This window comes from Protomyctophum parallelum, assembly GCF_964188405.1.
Source record: "Protomyctophum parallelum genome assembly, chromosome: 19".
NCBI lineage: Eukaryota > Metazoa > Chordata > Actinopteri > Myctophiformes > Myctophidae > Protomyctophum > Protomyctophum parallelum.
The window spans coordinates 18,807,225-18,832,389 of NC_139717.1; the positions used below are offsets into that span (position 1 = coordinate 18,807,225).

The following is a 25,165-nucleotide window of genomic DNA, read 5'->3' on the forward strand; positions in this document are numbered from 1 at the left end:
TACTGTCACACTATAGAGCTATTTAACACTGTTACTGAACACACACTCTATAGCAATGATTACTGTCACAATACAGAGCAATTTAATTTAGGTAACCAAATTGACCCCAATAGTAGATCTTTACACTCTCAATAGTTCAATTGTTGTTAAGCATCTGCTTAATTTCCAAAAAACTACACAATTAGAGAATGTAGAAGATTGCTACTTTTGATCCTTGGATTTTATAATGCTGATTGTAGCATAGCGATAGTGGTTAGTGACTGAGCTTTGTTAACATGAGTGCCCGGGATCGTTTCCCACCAATTTCAAAGAATGTTTGTTGCTTCGTGCCAATTTTCACAGAATGTTTGTCCTTTTACCTACCAGACAATACTCTTCTCACCTCTAGTCGATTATTTATTCAGCGTTTGAGCCACGGACCAACATTTGAGGCCATCTAGTCTCTCAGACCCATTTGAGCCACTGACCACCATTGTGAGAGTCTATTAATGTGAAATGGTGGTCCGTGGCTCAAACATGTTATCACTTTTGAAGTTACTTGTTGTGTTTAGATATGTAAATACTACTCTTTAAAGCCGTGTTTCGGTAGTCGAGTGGGTACTGTCGACGGTTAGTAAACATTGAGGCCGGGCATAGTTGTTTATAAACCTTCGACACTAACCATTCGGCTACTGAAACACTGTTTTACAGTTTCGTACAAACATCATATATAAACATCATAACAAGTAACTTCAAGTGATAGACGTTTGAACACACAAACAACACCAGCGTTAAGTATTAAATAACATTTATCACTTACTTGCTCCGAAGACCGATGGTGACGTGGCACTTCCAAACAAACACTGACCAAACCTACCTCCACGCGTCTCTTCCGTATTTGAGGGCGGCGGCACTTCCTTCCGGTGTGAGGCCACGCCCGCGAGATTTAACCGGGAATCTATTGTAGTCATATTGTAGTCATATTGCCCCTACGTTACATCCGGGTCCCTTGGTCCCATCCGCTTCTAATGCAAAATAGCTACATATGAACGGTGAATCTTTTTTTTTTTACAATAACGTTATTTGTCAGAAAGGAAGCCATTGAGGGTTAAAATGGGTCTTAATGCTTCCAACTCATATAACTGTCACCAACAACACTTTTAATGATATTACATGAAGCAGACAGCCCTGTGATGAAACCTTTAGCATTACACTGTGGTTAATACGTTTTTATTCACAATGGAATGTTATTGTACTCTTAATATATCATGGTGTAGCACAGCACAGTAGATTCATATTTCAATCGATCTGGGATGTTAAAATTGTGCAAAACTCTGTTCAATGAATGGCCTCTTCTGCTACATTAAAAATTACTAAACATTAAACGTTACTTATACCTGTTATTGAGACTCCTATAGAGCATGTTGACATGGATAGCTTGGTTAGTAGTATCTCTGTTAGTTAATGCAGTTTGATTGATTAAATTAATAGCCTATTTTATTAGACAAAAATGTAGAACAGTAGTGTCATAGAGTGGAAAATGCCATTTGGTTTAATGTCACAGAATGCAGTGCCACGTAGAGCAGCATGATAAATGGTTAACTTTATAGTGTGTTCAAAAATGGCAGATCTGCAAGTTCAGTGTCTTGAATGAGATGTGCTGTGAGTTTGCATATCTGCTATTGTCCAGCATAGGACCGTTGCACAGTGAAGTATAAACAAGGCAATGTAATGTAATAATAATACTAATAATGTAATGTAATAATTATTAATTAAATAACCTTATTTTATTCTGAAGGCAACCGGATGTCTTAAATTAGCTAGCTCTCAGACAGGAAGTTCTAAATTAGCTCAAAAGACGGAGCCACATTTTTAAATCTAGACTTAAAACCCACCGTGGTTTCCCCGTGGTTTCAAAACCCTATATGCTATTTTAATAGATTTTATGAACGCATTTTTAACAGTGTCCTATGGTACTTATGTCATCCATGTGTATTGACACATCGTATTATGCTTGTTATTGTGTTATTGTATTTTCTGCTTTTCGCTGTGTATTGTTGTGAAGTGCACAGGTGGTGCTTTTGCACTATAAATAAAAATAAACTGAAATAAACTGATATATATATAGGCGGCAGCCGCAGGCCTATCAGTTTATTTCAGTACTATAGTAGCGGAACGGACGTTTCGGGAGGAAGTGGAACCATTATGCCGCTTTCGCTGTTCTGCCCGGTACGTTTAGCGCGTCGCACTCACTAGTGATTATTTTACTTTTCTCTTGGAAATCCTCTTCTTTATCAGTGAATTATCTTCGTTATTCCTCGTCCTCTTCTACCTCAACCAACACGACATGGCAGGGAACTTCTGGCAGAGCTCCCACTAGTGAGTACAGACCTGAATACGGACGGATCAGGACTTTATTTCATAAAGATCTTCTGTTTTGAGGCTCTATTTTGAGGCCTACCGCCGCTCCGCTCCGTATCATTATGGGACATAAAAGTCATCAAATGTAATCTTTTAATTGGATCTCCAACATAAAGAATCGCCCAATGATGTGTATTTGGCAGTGGACCCCCAGTTGAAAAGATTAGATTCCAGCCAGGGACCCCCCACAAGAGAGAGAGGATTTGTCTTCATTTTTTCGAAAATAGCTGATCTACCACCCTACAACCCGTCGCGATGCGATAGGATTGTGTTGTGAGATCAGCTATTTTTTTATAGCTGAAACTTAAATGATTCAACTTTTCCTCGCTTTTCTGGGGACCCCCTGGAACCCCTTCGAGGATTGTTTGGGGTCCCTGGACCCCATATTAAGTCAGTGACATAATAAAGTATTCATATTGAATCTTGACTGGACGTGCGTTGATTACAAGTAGATCAACATTCTCATCCAGTTTCTTTGTTTTTGTCTGAGCAGATACTTAAATAATCTTTGCTGCCCTTAAAATATTCAGTGTTAACCCTAGCCCCAAATTTGAGAGTTCAACTTTTGGGCTATGTTAACCCATTGCCATTGAGACCTGAGACCAGATTCTGCTAAATCAATGTCTTCAGAGACCGTTTTCTGAAACACCTATGTTTCTATATCAGTGGTTCTCAAACTATTTCATGTCAAGGACCCCAAAAAATATATCAAACTTGCCGCTGACCCCCATCTGAAAATGTGTTGTTCCAGGAACCCCCCAGAAGCAAATATTGGATTTAAAAACGTTTGCTGTGACTGAATATATGTTCAAAGATTTGCACTCATTTTCATGAAATAGCAGATCTACAAGCTCGTAGCATGGCACTCGATGCCGCACTATATGAGCTTGTAGATTTGCTATTTGTCAACAGCTAAAGTTTAAAATAATGGTTAAAAGCGGTTATATGCTATAAAGTGACACAGATCAAACAATACATTAGTATTGTATCCGATCTGTATTCTGTTATCATGGTAATGCATAACTCTGATCCATAGCTCTAATGCGTTTCATTTAGAGCTATGTTACTTAACTTCCGCCGCTCGCATGAATGCAGACCAGCCTCTACTCTTTAGCGTAAATAAAAATAACGTTTTTGCTACTCACCAAAACAAAGTTGTGTTGTGTCATTAGAAAGCCTACTTTCCTTAGTGGAAGCACTCTGAGCCCCCCACCACACGTATAAACTGTACTTTTTGGCCAAAAGGGGATTTTGTTTCCACCAGGAAAAAAATACTTTTAGTTACTCCGCTGCGCCTTCTACCGATATTGCCCAGAGAGTTGCCTCATAGAGAATATCTTTCCTCCGGTGAAAAACAAATCCCTTTCTGGCCAAAAAGTACCCTTTATACGTGTGGTGGGGGCTCAGAGTGCTTCCACTAAGGAAAGTAGACTTTCTAATGACACAACTCGCCTTTGTTTTGGTCAGTAGCAAAAACGTTATTTTTATTTACGCTAAAGAGTAGAGGCTGGTCTGCATTTATGCGAGCGGCGGAAGTTGAGAGTAACAACACGCATTAGAGCTATGGGCCAGAGCTAGTGCTCTCCCTGACATTTAGACCCTGGTGTTGCGTAGGACATTGGTTCTCAAAGTGGGAACTGCCAGGGGTCCTTGAGGGGGTTCCAGCTAGGGGGTCCCCAGATAAATGAGGGATAGTTATCAAATATGTGACTGTAACTGTTGGCTGTCTGTAACTAGACTGAGAGTGAGAGCGTACAAATGGAAAGAAATAGACCCTTATGAGCACCACTGGGGTAGAACACCTATGGTTTGAATGCTGCAGCAGTGGGTGGGACATAAACATAATAAATATTTTGCATTCTAGCTTTAATTCATTTAATTTAGTCATATTGAAACCTAGCCACAATTTGCAATATGAGATTTGTTTTTATATTTTTTATAATGAGTTTATTCTAGAGTTGCACCACCTGCAGCCATTGACAGCCCATTCATCCAAACAGAAAAGTCTGATCTGATTGTATGTACTCGCCAACACCAACAAGGCAAGCTAGAATTATCCCCTTTCTATCTGAAAAGTGTTTGTTTAATAAAAATAACACCTGTGTGAAGTGAGGGGCGCTCTTGTCATCGTACATCATTATCTCATACTGGCCAATCGGTAGAGCTTTGCTATTTTCTGGCCAAGTGCTTGAGCGCCTTTATTGGCCAAGCGCTCCCACCGTTTTGCTCGCCTGCATATGACGTGGACTTTCCCTCCAATGTCAATGGCGTTTAATGTTTCGTTTATGTCACATTTAGCGGAACTTTGACATACTTTCTCCGTTGATTGTCAATGGCAAATATTGAGACGTGTGGTGAGGACGAGATCTAGCGGACATTTGGCCTGAATTCCAAAGTAAAAGCATGAATGTGTCATGTCTCTTGCAGTCTGCAGTGGGTTCTGGACAAGCAGGACCTGATGAAAGAACGACAGAAGGACCTCAAATTCCTGTCGGAGGAAGAGTACTGGAAGATCCAGATCTTCTTCGCCAACGGTACCAACATCATATTATTTTATACTGTTATACGTACAGTATAGGGATGGGAATTTAACTCATTTAGGCCTGGCGTAATTTCTTAAAAAAAAAATAGCAGACCTACAAGCTTGTAGCGCGCCACTCGGTGGCGCGCTATGAGCTTGTAGATTAGTGTAGTATCAGTGTAGTATAACATAATGCTTAGTTAACTTAAAACACCAAAAGGGGTTCCCGTCCAGAATGCTGCTAACCTTATCGATCGATTAACCGGTGAGTTAATTTATCTGAGAATCTTAACATCCCTCAATGTCTTAACATAAAAATATTTTATTCCTTAATAAAATATTTATTTGACCATTTGAGATACAGGGCCAGGCAGTGGCATCTTTGTATGAGGAATTAACCCATTTTGGGCGGGAAGCCGGTAACCCCTTTTGGTGTTTTAAACATTATGTTATAATTTAGCTATTGAAAAATAGCCGATCTATCAGCTCATAGCGCACCACCGAGTGGCGTGCTATGAACTTGTAGGTCTGCTATTTTTGAAAATGTGCCTCAAATCTTTCAGAAAATTGTCATGATTTAGAAAACATATTTTTTTAATTTCGACGTCAGGCCTGAATGGCTTAAATGAAAAGTGCACTGTCAGTCATGTCTGTCACATCACATGCAAAAGCAGTGATGTTTCTGTGGCTACCAAGGTGGGGGATAGGGTTGGGATTTGAACAGTTCTGGATCCTTACCGGATCCCTCTTAACGGTTCCGGTTCCCTTAACGGTTTTCCCCCTTTGTTTCTTACATATATTATGTACTAAGCAAGTACTTAATAAACACATTCAATTATTGTATTTGCACTTACAATTATGAGGTGGCAGATTCATTTAATATGAAGGACCCCAGTTACCCTAATGGAAACGAGTCATAGTGCTTTCTTGGGTTATAAAATCCTCTTAGCAGACCGTGTATTGAACTGTAGGCTACCTACGTTCCTGTGCTTTTTTCTGCAAACTGTTTAATGTGTTCATAAAGTAATCTAATCTAATCTATGGAGGTATATATGCACCTAAAGGCTGGGCTCTAAACAGTTGCGCGACTAATTTAGAGCCAAATCATCATCATCATTCAGACAGAAATACGTCGAGTCATTGGCGTTCTAAATTAACACCATTAACAACAGTTAAGTTCCTTTTTTTCCCAGAGATCCTTTTCTTTTCTTTATAGGCTAATTATTAGTATAATAAGTTACTAAAACATTAATTATCATAGACATACATAGTATTTATAATGATAAATCCATCAAATCTTTTTTTATTAGGATTATATGGTCATATTATTGGGTTGGCTTGTTTTTGGAGGTCGGTTGGCGTATCTCTGTCACGAGTTGACCAAATTTTGGTGCCCAAATGCGGAAGTGCAGCTGGGCTTTAACATTGAGCGCTCGGTTGCACGGGGTTTCCTCGTCAAGAATCCACGGGTCCGCCTGCAGTCCTTCCTCTTACCACTAGGGCCCAGCGCTTCAACATTGGAGTGCCTAGCTGGCCCCTTGGTCCTAGGTCTAGGAGTGGGCGTGCACTGCAGTGCAGAGGGCCGTCGCTCCAAATAATGGTGACGTCGGTTTCTTCTTCCCGGTGTTTTCTACCAGGGTGGGGATTGGGGGGGGGGGGGGGGGGGGTGAGGGACGGCCGCTCAGATCGGTGACCCGATATTATCTAACGCTTTGCGGCACTGTGGCGCTCTCAAAACCCACAGTCGGCTGTTCACACTATACAGTACATTCAGACTAAGGGTGCACTGGATAAAATGCCTGTATGTACTGCCTGGTGTTAGCAGCATTATGTTATGCTTTAGCTATTGAAAAATAGCAGATCTACAAGCTCATAGCGCGCCACCGAGTGGGCGGGCAGTGGCGCGCTACGAGCTTGTAGGTCTGCTATTTTTGAAAAATCAAAGCACGACTGACATAGAAGCATAGCTTTTTTTTTTTATCACACCCGTGTGAACTGAGTGGTGCAACTCCCCCCCCCCCTCTCTCTCATTAGCAGGCAACAGTGCAGCACTAATACTATCTCTCTCTCTCTGTTTCTGCACCCTACAGCGCCCCTACTGGTAGTCAGTCATAGTGGCGCTCATGAACACATACATAGGTCAACCAACACATACGTGAACCAACACATAGGTGAACACGGACATTGCTGTTCCTTGGAGTGGTTGCACCGCTCAAAAAACTGTCAGGATGTCGAAGACATTTTTTTAGAATCTGATCTCGGGTCAGAATGGGTTGCCCGTCCTGTTTCTTTCATGTCTAATTCCTTTGTGCCTCGTGTATGGACCTCCGCTCCGCTAATGGAGATTGCATTGAATTGAATTGGTGCAACGAGCATAGATTGAATTCCTTTTATTTGTATCTTTTATATTTGCATAGCCAACATGCTGGCACGAAAGTTTCATATGTGTACAGACAATGTCAACATAGCACTTTTTAAAACCTACTGCACTTTATACAGCTCACTTGTGGTGCCGATATAGCAAAGCGAAAATGAAAAAACTTCAGGTGGCATATAATGATGCTTTTCGAGTATTCCTGAGACTCCCAAGATGGACCAGTGCAAGTGAAATGTTTGTGACCAGTAATGTACCCACCTTTCATGCTGTACTGAGGAATTTTATGTTTAGATTGTTTAGATGTTTAGATGTGTAGACTGAGGGAATCAAAGAATGTATTAATTAGTGATCGACCGATAATCGGCCACGGCCGATTATCGGCTTCGATATTCATGATTTTAATTAATATCGGTATCGGTGCTAAAAACAAATAATCGAAAAAAAAACGGCCGATTATTATATTTCTCATAAATGCGCAAACATGGTGAAACAACCACTTTCATTGAAAATCCGGTAGAGTACGGTTGTAAGGAAATGTATAGCTGCGTGTCTGACTCTCCCAGTGCTCCACCCCCCCAGAGGAGTAGACACGGCTTAGCTCCGCTCTACAGACTGACGTCTCCTCTCTCTCTCTCTCTCTCACACACACACACACACACACACACACACGGAGTCAGAGAGAGGGCCACTGCAGGGAGGAGGCTACTAACCTTGTAACGATAAAAAGCTTTGCTGTTTTCATCTTCAATTAACCAAAATAAAATCCACACGTGAGAGGGACAGAGTCACAGAGAGCAGTGGTAGAACTACGTTAGCCAAGCTAGCTGCTGCCTGCTAACGCTGCAAACAACAGCTGTAACACGTTGTATTGATTGCCTGTTGTGTCCGTGTGTCTGTGTGTGTGTGTGTGTGTGTGTGTGCGCGCGCGCCAGCCAACTGAAGGACAACGTTTTTTCCCCCCATCCTGACCAGCCTAATATGATTAATGCATGTTGGCTATAATTAGTTGCCAATAACTTTATTGTTGGCCAGTGTTTTGAGACATATTGTCTTTTATTGCTATAACATGAATGGTAAAAACAAATTCTACATGCATTAAAAAAGTGGCCAGTGATCTTGAAAGTGGCAAACAAGGTCACATGGCTTTGGAGAGTTTGGGCAGCAGATCTACAAGCTCTCAACATGTCATGCTGCAATGTGCTGTGGGCTTGTAGATCACCAATTTTGATAAACTAGTAGTGCCTCTACAGCCCATTGGGCACTGACCTACTTGGAACGATGCAAGTTGGAAATGAATGCCCCACCCAGTAATTATGTCTGTCTCCCTTTTATGCCCATATATGGAGTTCTTTGTAAGGCATGCCCAAATAGGGAGTATAGGCAGCCAGCTTGTGGAGTTCTGTCTTCTGTGTCAGGCATGCCCAAATATGGAGCCAGCTCCATATATGGATGCTGGGCAGTGGGCATGGGCCCGGTCCAGATCCCGGGCAGATGCCTTTTTGGGGCGGTTCTGGACAATTACACACACTCACACACACACACACACACACACACACACACACACACACACACACACACACACACACACACACTTGGTGCATTCATAGATAAATATATAGATAGATACATACATAGATACATATGCTGCTACAGTACATGCAATTTAAAAAAAAGCTGCATTTGATGGAGGGGGGGGAAGTGTTACTGAAACGATGTTGGTGCTTCTTATAAGCGATAAATATCAATAATGCATTTCAAGGAATTCTTGTGTTGGAATTTATGTTACTGTAAAAACTTTTTTTTTTTACTTAAATAATCGGCTCATAATCGGCTATCGGCTTTTTGATTTGTCCACTAATCGGTGATCGGAAATATCGGCCAAAAACCATATCGGTCGATCACTAGTATTAATTATGGCCTTAACAGGGATCACAGAGTGATAGTCTTTTCCTCATGTTTCTGAAAACACTGGAGGCAATGTTTATATGTTACTGCCTGGAGTGAAAATAGCCTGATACATAGGCTATCTCTGTGTTGTTGTTTTGTATTTACTGTCATGTTTTTACCCTGTTGTTTTGTGACCCATTGTGTCTGAAATAAAGTTTTCAATCAATCCATCATATATATTATTACCGCAGTCATCCAGGCCCTGGGGGAACACCTGAAGCTACGGCAGCAGGTCATCGCCACGGCGACCGTCTACTTCAAACGCTTCTATGCCAGGTATGCCATGTTTGTTGTGCTGAACTTTGGGCCGATTGGCCAAAAAATGGGTCACAAAATCGGCAGGATAAAAAGAGTTCCGTGTGACTGCGCCCTTATGCTGCGTTCACACGACGGGGCCGATACAAGGATACAGTCTATACCATTGATTTTCAATGGAAGCCAGCAATGTGAGGCTACAAAGCCAACCCCTCACTTCAAAGTGCCTTAACCCATTTTGGGGCGGGAACACGTTTTGGTGTTAGCATTACGTTATGCTTTAGCTATTGAAAAATAGCTGATCTACAAGCTCTATAGGTCTACGAGCTTGTAGGTCTGCTATTTTTCGACTGACATAGAAACATAGCTTTTTCAGAAAACTGTCGGGATGTAGAAGACATTTTTAGAATCTGATCTCGGATCAGAATGGGTTAACCCATTATGTCAGTCGTTCTTCGATAAATAAAAAAAAGCGGACCTACAAGCTCGTAGCGCGCCACTCGGTGGCGCGCTATGAGCTTGTAGATCTGCTACTTTTCAATAGCTAAATTATGCTTAGTTAAAACACCAAAAGGGGTTCCCGCCCAGAATGGGTTGAAACGAGAGTTCAGTGAGTGCTGGTTGTTTCTGTAAAGTCACTTAGCCAACGGTAAAAATATTCAGAGAGTTTGAGAATAGTTGGAGCTACTATACCTTGATAGTGAATGAGTTAACGCTGAACTGATTTGTCTTCATTGATGTTGTTGGTGTTTTTTTCTTTTTTTTTCCTTCCCTCCAGGTACTCACTGAAGAGTATAGACCCTGTTCTCATGGCTCCAACCTGCGTATTCCTGGCCTCCAAAGTTGAGGTGAGGCGACTCGGTTACACATTGGGCGGGGACCCCTTTTGGTGTTAGCATTATGCTATGATTTAGCTATTGCCACCGAGTGGCGCATTATGCTATGATTTAGCTATTGCCACCGAGTGGCGCGCTACGAGCTTGTAGATCTGCTGTTTTTGAAAAATTGAAGAACGACTGACATAGAAACATAGCTTTTTCAGAAAACCGTCAGGATGTAGAAGACATTTTTTAGAATCTGATCTCGGTTCAGAATGGGTTCAATATAAATCGGACACCTCGTCCTCAGACCATGGTATATCATGGAATTAATTGGACTCAAATAGCGATCCACAGCCTTTGGTTTACTTTAGCCCACGGGTTCCCAAACCTTGAACTCCAAAAAGAATCATGTTTGAACGGGGGACCCCCCCCCCCCCCCACCCTGACAAGCACTTGGAATTATAGGAGTTGAGGCATTACATTTTGTTGGACTTGATTCCATAGATTACAATGGTTATTATTTTTCTCTTAGGTAATGCTTGACAATTTGGCCGATGTTTGACAATATTGATTGTATAGTTTGTTGGTTACTTGTAATGTAGTTATGTTATTATTATTATCCCATTTTGGGCGGGAACCCCTTTTGGTGTTAGCATTATGCTAGCTTGTAGGTCTGCTATTTTTTGAAAAATTGAAGAGCGACTGACATAGAAGACATTTTTAGAATCTGATCTCAGGTCAGAATGAAAACTGTCAGGATGCAGTAGAATACATTTTTAGAATCTGATCTCAGGTCAGAATGGGTTATTATTAGTATTAGTGTGTGTGTAAACCTTTTTTTTTCTTGCAGGAATTTGGAGTTGTGTCCAACACTAGGCTGATCTCAGCGGCGACATCTGTATGTACGTAACAACGATCATGTTTTATTGCACCCGATCCGATCATTTGATTTAGACGTATTCTGCAATGCAGATTTTTCCTAATCCGACATTCATATTTTTTATAGAAAACTTATGCCATATCACAATAGTAGGCTACAATATCCAAAACCACAGGCAATATCCAGTCCAATATCACAATATGGATATAATATTGATACTACGGATGTCCCGATCAAGATTTATTTTGTGCTCCCGATCCGATTCCCGGACATTTGAAAATGACGTGATCGGCCCAGATTTCTCTGATCATGTGATCGGACCGGTACAACCCTAACTCAGACGTAACGTGACTACATAAGTACAGCTGAGTACAGCTCACTACTCCTGAATCGCATCCATGTCATGGGATTCAACAGAACGCGCATCCAATGTTTCTTTTCTCTTTGTTCTTAACACGCAGTGAAAACCAGGTTTTCGTACGCCTTCCCAAAGGAGTTCCCGTACAGAATGAATCATGTAAGTAAAAAAAAAAGCTAATCCAGTGCTGTGCTGCATATTCCATAACCACACCACACCCACCAGAAGCTCAGGGAAACTATTTTCTTATTTAGCCCATTTAGGCTTCAAAATCATGACAGTTTTCTGTATCAGTGGTGCTCAATATGTCATGTCAAGGTCCTCAAGGACCCCGAAAATTATATGTAATATGCCTCCGCCCCCGCATCTGAAAATATGTTGTTCCAGGGACCTCCCAGAAGCTAAAATGTTCACTCTGTAATAATATATATTCAAAGATTTGAGGCACATTTTCACGACTTTTCAAAAATAGCAGACCTACAAGCTCGTAGCGTGCCACTCTGTGATGCACTATGAGCTTGTAGATCTGCTATTTTTCAATAGCTGTAGCATAACATAATGCTTAAAACACCAAAAGGGGTTCCCGTCCAACATGGGCTAACCATTTTGACCTGAGAAAAGATTCTGCAAAATGTCTTCTAAATCATGACAGTTTTCCGAAAAACCTCATGTTTCTATATCAGTGGTTCTCAATATTTCATGTCAAGGACGGCAGGACGCCCAAAAATATATGTAATTGGCCACCGACCCCCATCTGAAAATATGTTGTTCCAGGGATCCCCCCAGAAGCAAAGATTTGAGTTAAAAACACGCTGAAAGAATATTAAAAGATTTGCGCCACATTTTCACGATTTTTCTAAAATAGCAGAACTACAAGCTCGTAGCGCGGCACTCGGTGCCGCACCATGAGCCTGTAGATCTGCTATTTTTCAATAGCTAAATTATAACGTAAAGCTAAAAGAGTTCCCGCCCCGAAATGGGTTAAATGGGGGTCCTTCGCCTATTGCGGAATAAAACTGTCCTTGAAATTATAAGCAATTTTGAGAATCAATTTCAATCTGGCTCCATTATTCTATTGTTCCGTCTTCCAAACTCTCTCTCTCTCTGTGTGAGCAATAAACACTCTGGCTCTGTTTGTTTGGCTGCTTCCTCTGCGTAGATATGTGTCCTCGCACGGCCGTGCCACCACTGGCACACATTCTGCCTGTCACAACAAACAACAGGGCCGCCCGCGTGCGTGTGTGGGCCAGTGTCCTTGTGTCGCCGTCAGCCCCGTTTGTCACATTCCACAGCCAACATTCACACTCGTGCGTCGAAACTCCCCCGCCGCTCTGGTAGAGATTTTCATTTCATTTTATTTCGCACATAGACCCCTTTTCCACCAGTTGGTTCCCAATGGGAACCGGTTCAGTTCTTTTTGGTTTTTAGTCCATGAGCCAGAGCTCCAGAATTGGTGGGCAAACTATACCCTATATTAAATTGTTTACAGGATCAATACAAGTAAATTAATACATGATAACCCTTCCACAGTAGTAGCTTTTTCATATTTTCGATTATTTTGCATATTTTCCTACATAATGCCTCATTTGCATATTTAAAAATGTAAAATTTGTAATACAATAACTCATTGTCTTCGTGCAAGTACTCAATTGGGGAAGTTTAATGGTGATAATAATCTAATATAGGTATGGTTTTGCCCACTCAATTCATAATTAACGTTTCAATTTTGGAGCTCTGGCTCATGGACTAAAAACCAAAAAGAACTGAACCGGTTCCCATTGGGAACCAACCGGTGGAAAAGGGGCCATAGTGTATCATGATACAGTACAAATCATAATGGATAACAATTCATTTGTCTTTCATAATTAATTTGTCTTTCATACTTATCGGATACACCCATGACGAAAAGGAGCAGGAAGAAGAAGAATAAATTCTTATAAATACCTGCCCCCTTTTCACCTAAAAGTTAGTTTTTACTTTAATGACTAAACAAAACAAAAAAACTAACAAAACATAAAAAACAAAAGAGTAAAACAAAACAAGCAAGAAGTTGAGCAATGACACGTGCAAGAAATGATAGCTAACCTATTCGTCGTCTTCATATTGCCTAAATATTAGATTTCTGTCATTTCTTTTAAAATTCGCAAATATTTGTACAACCCTTTTAAATTGTCATCCAGAGAATTCCACATTCGGGATTCCTGTTATCGAAGGACACATCAGTCTGTTGAGTGGTCCGTGCAAATGTATGTTTTAAAGTCAAATTTCCTCCTAACCATCCCCACTTTCTGAACTGGGTTCGAATAGCAGTTGTAGATGAACTGGTAATGTTTAGCTTTTTGCCCTGAACATAATTAACCTATTTTGCGCGGGAACCCCTTTTGGTGTTAGCATTACGTTATGCTTTAGCTATTTAAAAATAGCAGATATACAAGCTCATAGCGAAGCTCGTAGCGCGCCACCGAGTGGCGCGCTACGAGCTTGTAGGTCTGATATTTTTTGAAAAATCGAAGAACGACTGACATAGAAACATAGCTTTTTCAGAAAACTGTCAGGATTCAGAAGACATTTTTAGAATCTGATCTCAGGTCAAGAATGGGTTAATAAGGTTTGTAGCTTCACGTTTCAACAACACCCTCGATTTTATAAATAGACCATTTGTGTGATCTCTATAATGCACTTTATACTGCGCGCACGTACATGCGTGCGCTCATTGTCGTCGACCCACACATTCCTCGTCGCGCCGTCACGTAATTAATTACTTCTCGCCAACCGGGCGACATATTTATCGAGTTGCCGCGACTTCCCCGGCGGGGGGCTGTCCTGTCCAGATCTGTGTAAATGATTATTAATAGTGGACTCACTGGACTGTGGAACGGGGGAGGGACGGGTTCACACCACCGAGGATAAATTAGCAGAATGATGTGACGCACTAGAGCCTATTTTTTTTATTTTTTTTAATGTGCCCAATTATAGAGAGGGAAGGGTGGTGTGCAGGTGATGATGACTTGAAAAGTTAATTTGTTTTATTCCTGGAAAAATAATTTGAGAGTACTCCTTTTTATAGCCACCTCATCCTGGGAAAACGGAGGTGGAAAAAGGCATGCGTTTCAATCCCACTGTCCTGACATGACACGCTGCGATGTTCGTACATTGATTTGATTGAGTTATTTATTGCGCCCGTGTCACCCACCCCAAAACATTGTTTTTTTTTATTGGTTTAGATCTGCACGCTGATTTGCGCCTGGTCCCGGAACACGGCTATTTTCAAAGTCTGAATAGTTTTTTTTTTTAAGAGTGAAGGAAATCGGATGGATGGCTTTAATGTATAATCACTGTTTTTATGACTTATAAATAAGTCATACAGAAGTGTAACATGTATATACTGTATGTTGGTATGATCTTAACTGCTCTGCTCTCTCTTCCTGACAACAGATATTGGAGTGTGAGTTCTACCTGCTAGAGTTGATGGTGAGTGAACACGGTCTGAGTCAAAAAATAGCAGACCTACGAGCTTGTAGGTCTGCTATTTTTCAATAGCTAAAGTACAACATAATGCTTAGTTAAAACCATAGAAAAGCGTTCTCCGGGTCTAATATGGACGTAAAATGAAGCCTGTCAGTCCTTGAATTGTAAATCGCCATCTTTGTAGATCCGTTTGGGCCCAGCTGGCCATTGGCTGGCCCAGACAACGAGACGGGACTTCCCCCCCCCTTCTTCTTCGTTGGTTTTTATTTTGACTCGAACGGGGGGTGGCTCCTGATCATAGACTGTAACGGTAGCCACGCCCCTCAAAACATACTCGACTTTATGGTCATTTTTTTATAAATGGGACCATAATTTTTGAGAAATGAGACTTTAAACTAGTGACTGGAAGCAGAAAGTATGACCATGACCATGTTTATTAAGGTAATACAGTCCATTACCTTTATTAAGGTAATACAGTAATTTTTTGGGCCCAATGACAGCGCCACAACAGGCCATTATATGAACTTTCAGGAAGTCCCGATTTCCTTAGTGGCTTCACAAAATATCTGTCTGACTGCCCCCCTGGTTAAAACGCCAAAAGGGGTTCCTGCCCAGAATGGGTTAAAGGTAGGAGAAGTGCTATAAGATAAGGGTTAAAGGTAGGGTAAGTGATATTGTTTTGGTGTGTTTGTCGAAGGGAATGGTTTCTGTTCCTCTCTTTGGCCATCACAAAGCTCCATATCATCTGTCCAAAACTCGTACTTTTCAGGATTCAAATTCAAAAATAGCAAAAGTAGCAGGTCTACATGCAAAAAAAAAGGTGTGATTAAGCAGGGGGTTAATTATGAAAATACAACAACAAGTTGGAATATGGAGATTATGAGGTTTCTGACTGACAGCGACGATATATATATATATATATTAAAAAAAGGTTTGATAAAACACTTTGGGAACAGACCTGGCTTGGACATTCTATCTGTCCTTGCACTGCTTTGGAAATTATAATGCATAAAAAGCAGCTTCCACGACTACAGAAAGAGACTACAGCACACACACGTACAAAAAACTTATTATTGTCAGTGACACCCACGTTATTTCACACATGCAATCGTGCAATTGCGAATTAGACGAAACAAAGTAGACTCAGAAACAAACCAGACTCAGAAACAAACCAAAGGTCCTTGCAGACTGGACGCGTTTTTCGGAAAACCGCGGCTAAAAATGTGAAAAACGCAGCAGTGTTTAACTTATTTTGGGGCGGGAACCCCTTTTGGTGTTAGCATTACGTTGTGCTTTAGCTATTTAAAAACAGCAGACCTACACCGAGTGGCGAGCTACGAGCTTGTAGAAGACATTTTTTGAATCTGATCTCGGGTCAGAATGGAAAACTGTCGGGACGTAGAAGACCTTTTTAGAATCTGATCTCAGGTCTGTGTCATTCCCCTGCAGGACTGCTGCCTCATCGTCTACCACCCCTACAGACCTCTGCTGCAGTATGTCCAGGACATGGGACAGGAGGACATGCTGCTGCCCCTCGCCTGGTACGTTCTGACCTGAGATCAGATTCTAACGCACAGAAGAATGGTGGTTCTTTAACACATTTTGACCAGAGATCTGGTACGCATGCTCATCTCTCGCTCTTTTTTTGAGCGGTGCAACCACTCCCTTACGGAGATATGTGTGTGTGTGGCAAGGTTATAATAGTTTTGTTTTTTCCCCATTATAGTTTAGTTTTAGTTAGTTTTGACATTTCTTTTTTCTAATTCAGTTAGCTTTAGTTAGTTTGTAGAGCGGGTTTGCTAGTTTTTATTTTGGTGAAAATGCTTAGTTTTTAGTTTTAGTTATAGTGTAGTTTTAGTTTTTTTATTCGTACGGTTTATTTGTGGGTTAGGGTTGGCGTGGCTACATGCTGCCGTACAGTGCTGAAAACCTGCCTTAATTATTCGGGGGGGGGGGGGGGGGGGGGGGGGGAACCCCATGAGGATTATGAAAACAATTCGTCCCTGTGCGGGGCGTTGTGAACTTGTAGTTCATCTATTAATTTGTCTGTGGAACCGAGTCAAACTAAATCAAGTAATGCCCACAATTCCCAGTGCTTGTCAGGGTGGGGGGGGGGGGGGGGGGTTGCAAAGAGGTATAAAAGGATAGTGGGTGGAACCGAGCTACAGCCCCGCCCCCCAAGATATTCATTTCAATGGAAAGGGGGGGTTGCCAGTTCATTATGATTATTTTGTTTGCGCCCTGAAAAGTTTGGGAACAGTATCAACGGTCATAAGGGTGTAGAAAGTGTGTGTGAGAACAAAGTTGATGTGTGGAGTCACATTGCCCTCTGCTGGACACATTGTTGTACTGCCCCTGTTGTGTAATTATGGATGTTTGGGATTTTCTATTATCGATTGCCTTTATTACTTTTTACCGACGCTGAGGAGCCAGACGGAAATAATTTGTGAGTGTGCGTGCGTGTTTTCACTTCACTTACAGTTTTTAGTGCAGGTCGTCATCTTAACCCATTTTTGGGCGGGAACCCCTTTTGGTCTTTTAAGCATTGTGTTGTACTTTAGCTGTTGAAAAATAGCGGTGGCGTGCTACAAGCTTGTCGATCTGCTATTTTTGAAAAATCGTGAAAACGTGGCGTAAATCTTTAAATATATATTGTTTCAGAGCGAACGTTTTTAACTAAAATCTTAAAAACGTCCCTGGTCGAAATACATAATATTTTTTGGGATCCTAGACATGAAATAGTGAGAACCACCGATATAGAAACGTGAGGTTTGAATGGGTTAAATACTAAAAATGAAAGTCATCTACCCATGCGGATGTTGTAACTGAGAAGTGTCTCCTCCGGGCGAATGGTGAACGTGTGCTAACTGACATGGCTGTGTGTCTCCACCAGGCGGATAGTGAACGACACCTACCGGACGGACCTGTGTCTGCTCTATCCACCCTTCATGATCGCTCTGGGTAAGATCTGTCCCCGACGTGCACTTCCACTCCAACGATATCCAGGCCACACAGTAGGCCCATATACTGTATGCTTTTACAGCAGGGGAGTAAAAAAAAAAAAACACTTTCCGTCACGGATTGGACTGGAAAATTCTCAATATTCACGAATATAGGTTAAGAAGAAAATGAAAGATAAAGATGAACCAATTTTGACCCGAGATCAGATTCTAAAAAAAAAAAATCTTCCACATCCTGACAGTTAAAAAATAGCAGACCTACAAGCTCGTAGCGCCACGAGCTTGTACATCTGCTATTTTTCAATAGCTAAAGCATAGCGTAATGCTAACGCCAGTGTCTTCTCTTGTGCCGCAGCGTGTCTCCACGTAGCCTGTGTGGTGCAGCAGAAGGACGCCAGGCAGTGGTTCTCTGAGCTCTCCGTCGACATGGACAAGGTAAGCTTTGTTACGTCACGCCGCTTCTGTCAGGAGATCTACCCGATCCTTCGTTACTAGGCATGTAACGATATATCGTATATTGCGATATATCGATATTATATCCCGACGATATGTATCGATTTATTAAAAATAAAAATAGATTTTCCCAAAAAAAAAAGTTTTTTTATTTATTTAATTTTTTTAGGGGGGGCTAGTGTGTGATAAATGTCAGCTGTAATCATATTCCATCATTCACATGATTTTGGAGAGAAATGAGACAGTAGAGGCCTGGAGAGGGGAGCTGTATATGTGTCTGTGACTGTGCCCAGGTGATGGTCGTTATTGATGTTCATTAATACATCAAGGAAGGCAATTCTCTTTGCAATGTAGTTAAATAAAAATTGTGAAAAATGCTTTGGGGGGAACATAAATCAATGGAAAATCATTGTGTTGAAAATATTGTGAAAAATCGTATCGTGAACCTCATATCGTGATACGTATCGTATCGTGAGTTGAGTGTATCGTTACATGCCTATTCGTTACGTCACGCGCTGCTGTCAGGAGATCTACCCGATCCTTCGTTACGTCACGCTGCTGTCAGGAGATCTACCCGATCCTTCGTTACGTCACGCTGCTGTCAGGAGATCTACATGATCCTTCGTTACGTCACGCTGCTGTCAGGAGATCTACCCGATCCTTCGTTACGTCACGCTGCTGTCAGGAGATCTACCCGATCCTTCGTTACGTCACGCTGCTGTCAGGAGATCTACCCGATCCTTTGTTTACGTCACGCTGCTGTCAGGAGATCTACCCGATCCTTTGTTTACGTCACGCTGCTGTCAGGAGATCTACCCGATCCTTCGTTACGTCACGCTGCTGTCAGGAGATCTACCCGATCTTTTTACGATTTTTTTCAAAAATAGCAGTGGCGCGCTACGAGCTCTGTAGATCTGCTATTTTTCAATAGTCTAAAGTATAACCTAATGCTTAGTTAAAACACCCAAAAGGGTTCCCGTCCAGAATGGGTTCAAAGAAACTAGGACAGTGGTACTCAAAGGTCCAACTTCCTTTTCCCTCAAACCGATTTTTCTCAATAAAAGCTACAGGCTACGAGAAGCTTTTTATTGAGGGGGAAAAGGAAGTTGCCGCCGCCTCTCGACTACAAAACAACACTACAACCTGACACGACCATATCATCCGCTCCCGACAGGATCATACAGACTTTTGAAATGGAGACCAGGCTTTCCTCCGAGGTGGTGGAAAGCCTGGTGAGGCGAGGTTACCTATGTCCTAGTCCAGATGGTATGGTTCGGTGTGGAGGGTAAACGAAGCATCACATGAATTTCATTGCCTATCACCGGAGGATGATAGGCAAAAAAAGGGGAAAAAAGCCCAATAGTGACAGCCGGTCAGCAAGTGGATTCATGAATGTATGTATATAGACAATATGTCAGGCCAATAAAAAAAGACATTTATACCAAATTTGCCACTTTACAATTTACAATTTAGGCATTTAGCAGACGCTCTTAATCCAGAGCGACTTACATTTAAGCAAGAACAAAAGCATGGGAATACATCACATAAAAGCATTTATCATGAGACATGCGTAAGCTAAGAAGGTAACAGTGGAATATCTATATGATGAAACTATACATAATAAACTATACATATTCACTACTATGCTATACATATGTACTATGGCGTGCTATGACTATATGCAATACAATTATAGTGCTGTCTACATAACATGCTATAAGTCTGTGTCAAATGCTATCTAAGCCATCAGAAATGCTATCTAAGGGGTTAGGGTAAGTGCTATGGGCCATGATGTTGTCTGAAAAGGTGGGTTTTCAGGCTACGGCGGAAGATTGGGAGTGATGCTGCAGTTCTGACTGCAATGGGAAGTGCATTCCACAGTTTTGGAGCCAGAAGGGAGAAGAGTTTGGGACGTGTGGAGCGTTGTCCCGGCGTTTTTAGTGAGGGTACTTCCAGTTTCCCTGCGTTGGCTGATCTGAGTGCGCGGGAGGGTTTGTAGGGTTCAATCATACTTGTAAGATATGGGGGAGCCATACCTTTGGTTGCTTTGAATGCCAGCATCAGAGTTTTGTATTCTGTGCGGGCAGCGACCGGGAGCCAGTGGAGGGAGCGGAGCAGGGGGGAGACATGTGAGAATTTTGGCTGGTTGAAGACCAAGCGAGCTGCTGCATTTTGGATCAGCTGGAGAGGCTTAAGTGCACATGCTGGTAGGCCAGTAAGGAGGGAGTTACAATAGTCGAGTTTTGACAAGACTGTTGTCTGGATTAGGAGCTGGGCTGATTCCTGGGTGAGGAACGGTCTAATTCGTCGTATGTTATAGAGTGTGAACCTACATGATCGAGTGACAGCTGTGATGTGAGCTTTGAACGAGAGCTGACTGTCCAGGACAACACCAAGATTCCTGGCTGTTGGGACAGACGTTACTTTAACCCATTTAGACCTGAGGACGATTCTACAAATGTCTTGTTTCTATGTCAATCGTTCTCAAAACATTATCATGTCGAGGACCCCCAAAAATATATGTATTTGGCCGCAGACCTGAAAATACGTTGTTCCAGTGACCACCCAGAAGCAAAGGTTTGAGTTAAAACGCTCTCTCTGAAAGAATATATTCAAAGACACCCGCCACATTTTCGCGATTTCTGAAAAATAGCAGACCTGCAAGCTTGTGAGTGCCGCGCGCTATGAGCTTGTAGATCTGCTATTTTTCAATAGCTAAAGTATGACATAATGCAGAACCCATTTTGGTGTTAGCATCATGTTATGCTTTAGCTATTGAAAAATAGATCTACAAGCTCATAGCGCACCACCGAGTGGCGCGCTACGAGCTTGTAGGTCTGCTATTTTTTTTTTAAATCGAAGAGCAACTGACATAGAAGACATTTTTTTTTAAATCTGATCTCAGGTCAGAATGGAAAACTGTCAGGATGTAGAAGACATTTTTTTAATCTGATCTCAGGTCAGAATCATAGAGTATTAAAAGGATAGAGACTGAACTGGCGCGAAGCTCCGCTCCCTCCGCTATTCATGTCAGTGGAAGTTGCTCAGTGGCGTTTTGAAGCACCCGGAAGGCTGCCGGAAGGACCGTCTATTTCCACATTCGCTGATTCAGCATTTGGACACCACATTTTGGTGTCCAAATGCGGAAGTGCAGCTGGGATTTAACATTGGGCGCTCGGTTGCACGGGGTTTCCTCGTCAATAATCCACGGGTCCGCCTGCAGTCCTTCCTCTTACCACTAGGGCCCAGCGCTTCAACATTGGAGTGCCTAGCTGGCCCCTTGGTCAGAATGGGTGGGCTGCCCGGACTGTGAGTTGTGTTGTGTTCACTATAGATCCTGGAGATCATCCGTGTGATCCTGAAGCTGTACGACCAGTGGAAGAACTTTGACGACAGGAAGGAGATGGCCGGCGTGCTCAACAAGATGCCCAAACCCAAGCCCCCTCCTAACAGGTACACACGTTCCATTCAAACTCATTCAGTGGCCCTGACTAAATCATTATTTAATTCGCCCAAGTGTTTGTCGTTTTTCTCTTTCTTAGATTTTAAGTAGTCACATAATAGTTGGCTGAGGGTTGAGCAATTAGGGCTTCGGTGTCTGATTGGGCATTAAGCAATTTAGACCCGAGTTAAAAACATTCACTTTATATATTCAAAGATTTGCGCCACATTTTTACGATTTTTCAAGAGCAAAATTATAACATAATGTTTAAAACACCAAAAGGGGTTCCCGCTCAAAATGGGTTTTAAGCAACTAGTCGACTATAGTAAATCCACTAGTCGACCTTGTTGGTACTAGTTGACTACAATTTACAATTTACAATTTAGGCATTTAGCAGACGCTCTTAATCCAGAGCGACTTACAATAATCAAGAACAAAAGCATGGGAATACATCACAAAAGCATTTATCATAAAACATGCGTAAGCTAAGAAAGTAACAGTGGAATATCTATATTATGAGACTATACATATAAACTATATATATATATACTACTATGCTATACATATGTACTATGTATGTACTATGTATACATATGTACTATGGCGTACTATGGCGTGCTATGACTATATACAATGCAATTATAGTGCCGTCTACATAACATGCTATAAGTCTGTATCAGATGCTATCTAAGTCTACAGAAATGCTATCTAAGGGGGTAGGGTAAGTGCTATGGGCCATGATGGAGTCTAAAAAGGTGGGTTTTCAGACTACGGCGGAAGATTGGGAGTTGATAAGAAAAGAAAAAAAAGGTTATTTTTATTTTATTTTTTATTTCCCCCCGATTTTCAGGTAGATTATAGTTATTGTCACCAATGTACAAATGTTTTATTTCCCCCCCAAAAAAAAAAAAAGTTAAACTAGTCAACCAATAAAAAAGTACTAGAAGTGAGTGCCCTAGCGTCTGGCTCAAGGACACTTGAGATCATAGAAACTGGGAGAGTGAGAATCTCCACGGTTCCATTCCAGCCACTCTAAAGAGTGGAATCTGACCTGAGATCAGATTCTAAAAATGTCTTCTTCATCCTGACAGTTTTCTGAAAAAGCCATGTTTCTATGTCAGTCGATTTTTCAAAAATAGCAGACCTACAAGCTCGTATATGCTATGAGCTTGTAGATCTGCTATTTTTCGATAGCTAAAGCATAGCATAATGCTAACACCAAAAGGGGTTCCCGCCCCGCAATGGGTTAATTGCGTAACGGTGACGGCTCTAACCCCGACGGTCTCCTCCTGTGTCGTCGTGTCTTTGCTCTTGTCCCTTTCCAGTGAGAACGACCAGAGCTCCAACGGGAACCAGAACAACTCCTACAGCCAGTCGTAGAAAAGAACGTCCTGCAGTTCCATAAAAAAATGACACACAGCTTTGATGTTTCCCCGACGGTGGTCAGGTTGACCGCCAACAGCTGGTCCACGACGTGAATGAAGTGCCCCCTTTGCAGTCAGTGTCAGTCTGCGCGGCGGTATATTTTCATACTGACGGAAAGGACATGGCCTTTCTCCTTTTTTTTCTCTTTTTTTCTTTTTTTGAGTGACACCCCAAAGACCTACTTTAGAACCTACTTTTAGATGCGAAGACCTTGTCTTCAGACCTTGTCTCTGCCCCCCCCCCACACACACACACACATACACACACACTCTCTCCTCTCTCTGCCGTTATTTGTCCAGGTCGTGGCCATCTCAATTATTATTTTATTGTTATTTTTATTTCAAGGACACACGGTTTTATATATGCATTACGACCACGGGACGGACCCAACTTAACTCAGAGAGTGCAAAATGGACCCGTTTTAAAAAAGGTCTTTGTTTGTGTACACTCCTGAGTTGCAGAACTTTACGGGTCCATTTCGGTTCCTAAACAATCAATCGTTTGTAGCTGGGGGGTGGGGGGGGTGTGACGACTTGGAAAATGTACAGCTGTGTCTCGAAAGTAATGGATTTTTTTGTATGTAGTGGTGATGATCCTGACTTCCTTGAAACAGTCTCGGTGAGCACGTCCTTTGATACGGCGCTCCGTGCGATCGAAAAGAAGAAAAAAAAACTTGATCATTATTACTGCGCGAACGTGAGAGTGTGTGTGTGTGTGTGTGTGTGTGTGTGTGTGCGCGAGTGTGTGTGTGCGAGAGTGAGAGTGTGTGTGTGTGCGTGCAAGTGGCCAATCTGGGAGTATTTTCATTCCTCAGGAACTAACCGTAGTCTTCTCTCTACTGGCGTCTGTGGCGGTGATTTCATAGTTGGTTTGCGTGCCAGCGTTGCGTATAGATGTGTAAGCGTCGATACACGCCAGCATAAAGCCATGCATCCTGATGCATATCGTATATGCCCCCGTGTGTGTTTTATAGAAAGCCAGGAGCCTCACTACTCCACAACCAAAATCACGACTCGCTGAATTCTCAACCCGAGGATTGCTTGGCTCCTCAAGACACTGAATAGTTGTATAGATGGTAACGGTAAAGTCAGAGTATACATATAGCGTTTTAAGCCAATGCACACGGCGGCATCTTTGCTTTTGTTTGTGGGTAAATGTAGAATGGTGAAATTCAAATCACTGCCTCAACTATAACCGCCAGAAATATGGGGAGGGACGCCTCGCCCTGTAGTGGCAAAATAGCAGATCTACAAGCTCATATCGCGCCACGAGTGGCGCGATACGAGCTTGTAGGTCTGCTATTTTGCTTGGACCTCGGCCTACTCTACACCCTCCCCTACTGGGCGGGGGCTTTCTTCCTTTTTTCTTTTACATGAGCTTGGGCATTGTCATATTCTAATACACACCGAATGCCCCACCTCGGCACCGGGCCTCAGTGGCGTGTCTCGCTAATCATTAACCCATTCTGACCTGAGATCAGATTCATACGAGGTTTCCACTGGACACACACTGGTCTGATTAACCCATTCTGACCTGAGATCAGATTCTAGAAATGTCAGTAAATAGCTAAAGCATAACATGATGCTAACACCAAAATGGGTTCCCGTTCAGAATGGGTTAAGACTCCCGACCCACACCTCCTGGTATTGAATCCCACTCGCGCCACCATTTATTTATCAACTTATTTGTTTGGGGGCCGATTCAAAGTCAAGTCTTAGAACGCGACGGAGTCCGACACCTGTGGCTTCCCTGTGAGGTTATAGGGACAGAGGGGTGGTAACGTACGACATACTGTACGTATCGCTATTTTTATCACGCTGTATTTCTGTATCAGAAATGCATTAATCAGATTCCTGTC

At 42.1% G+C, this 25,165-nt stretch overlaps 1 protein-coding gene across 1 annotated transcript; it reads left to right on the forward strand.

Moving 5' to 3' along the window:
• The first annotated feature begins 2,224 nt into the window (after positions 1 to 2,224).
• ccnc (cyclin C) lies at positions 2,225 to 24,001 on the forward strand. Its single transcript, XM_083790694.1, has 12 exons — positions 2,225 to 2,358; positions 4,828 to 4,934; positions 9,437 to 9,521; positions 10,279 to 10,348; positions 11,172 to 11,223; positions 11,663 to 11,718; positions 14,995 to 15,030; positions 16,477 to 16,568; positions 17,921 to 17,988; positions 18,343 to 18,422; positions 21,775 to 21,893; positions 23,208 to 24,001. Exons 1-12 carry the CDS (start codon positions 2,327 to 2,329, stop codon positions 23,260 to 23,262), a joined length of 852 nt encoding a protein of 283 aa, XP_083646820.1. The 5' UTR covers positions 2,225 to 2,326; the 3' UTR covers positions 23,263 to 24,001.
• The last annotated feature ends 1,164 nt before the right edge of the window (positions 24,002 to 25,165 follow it).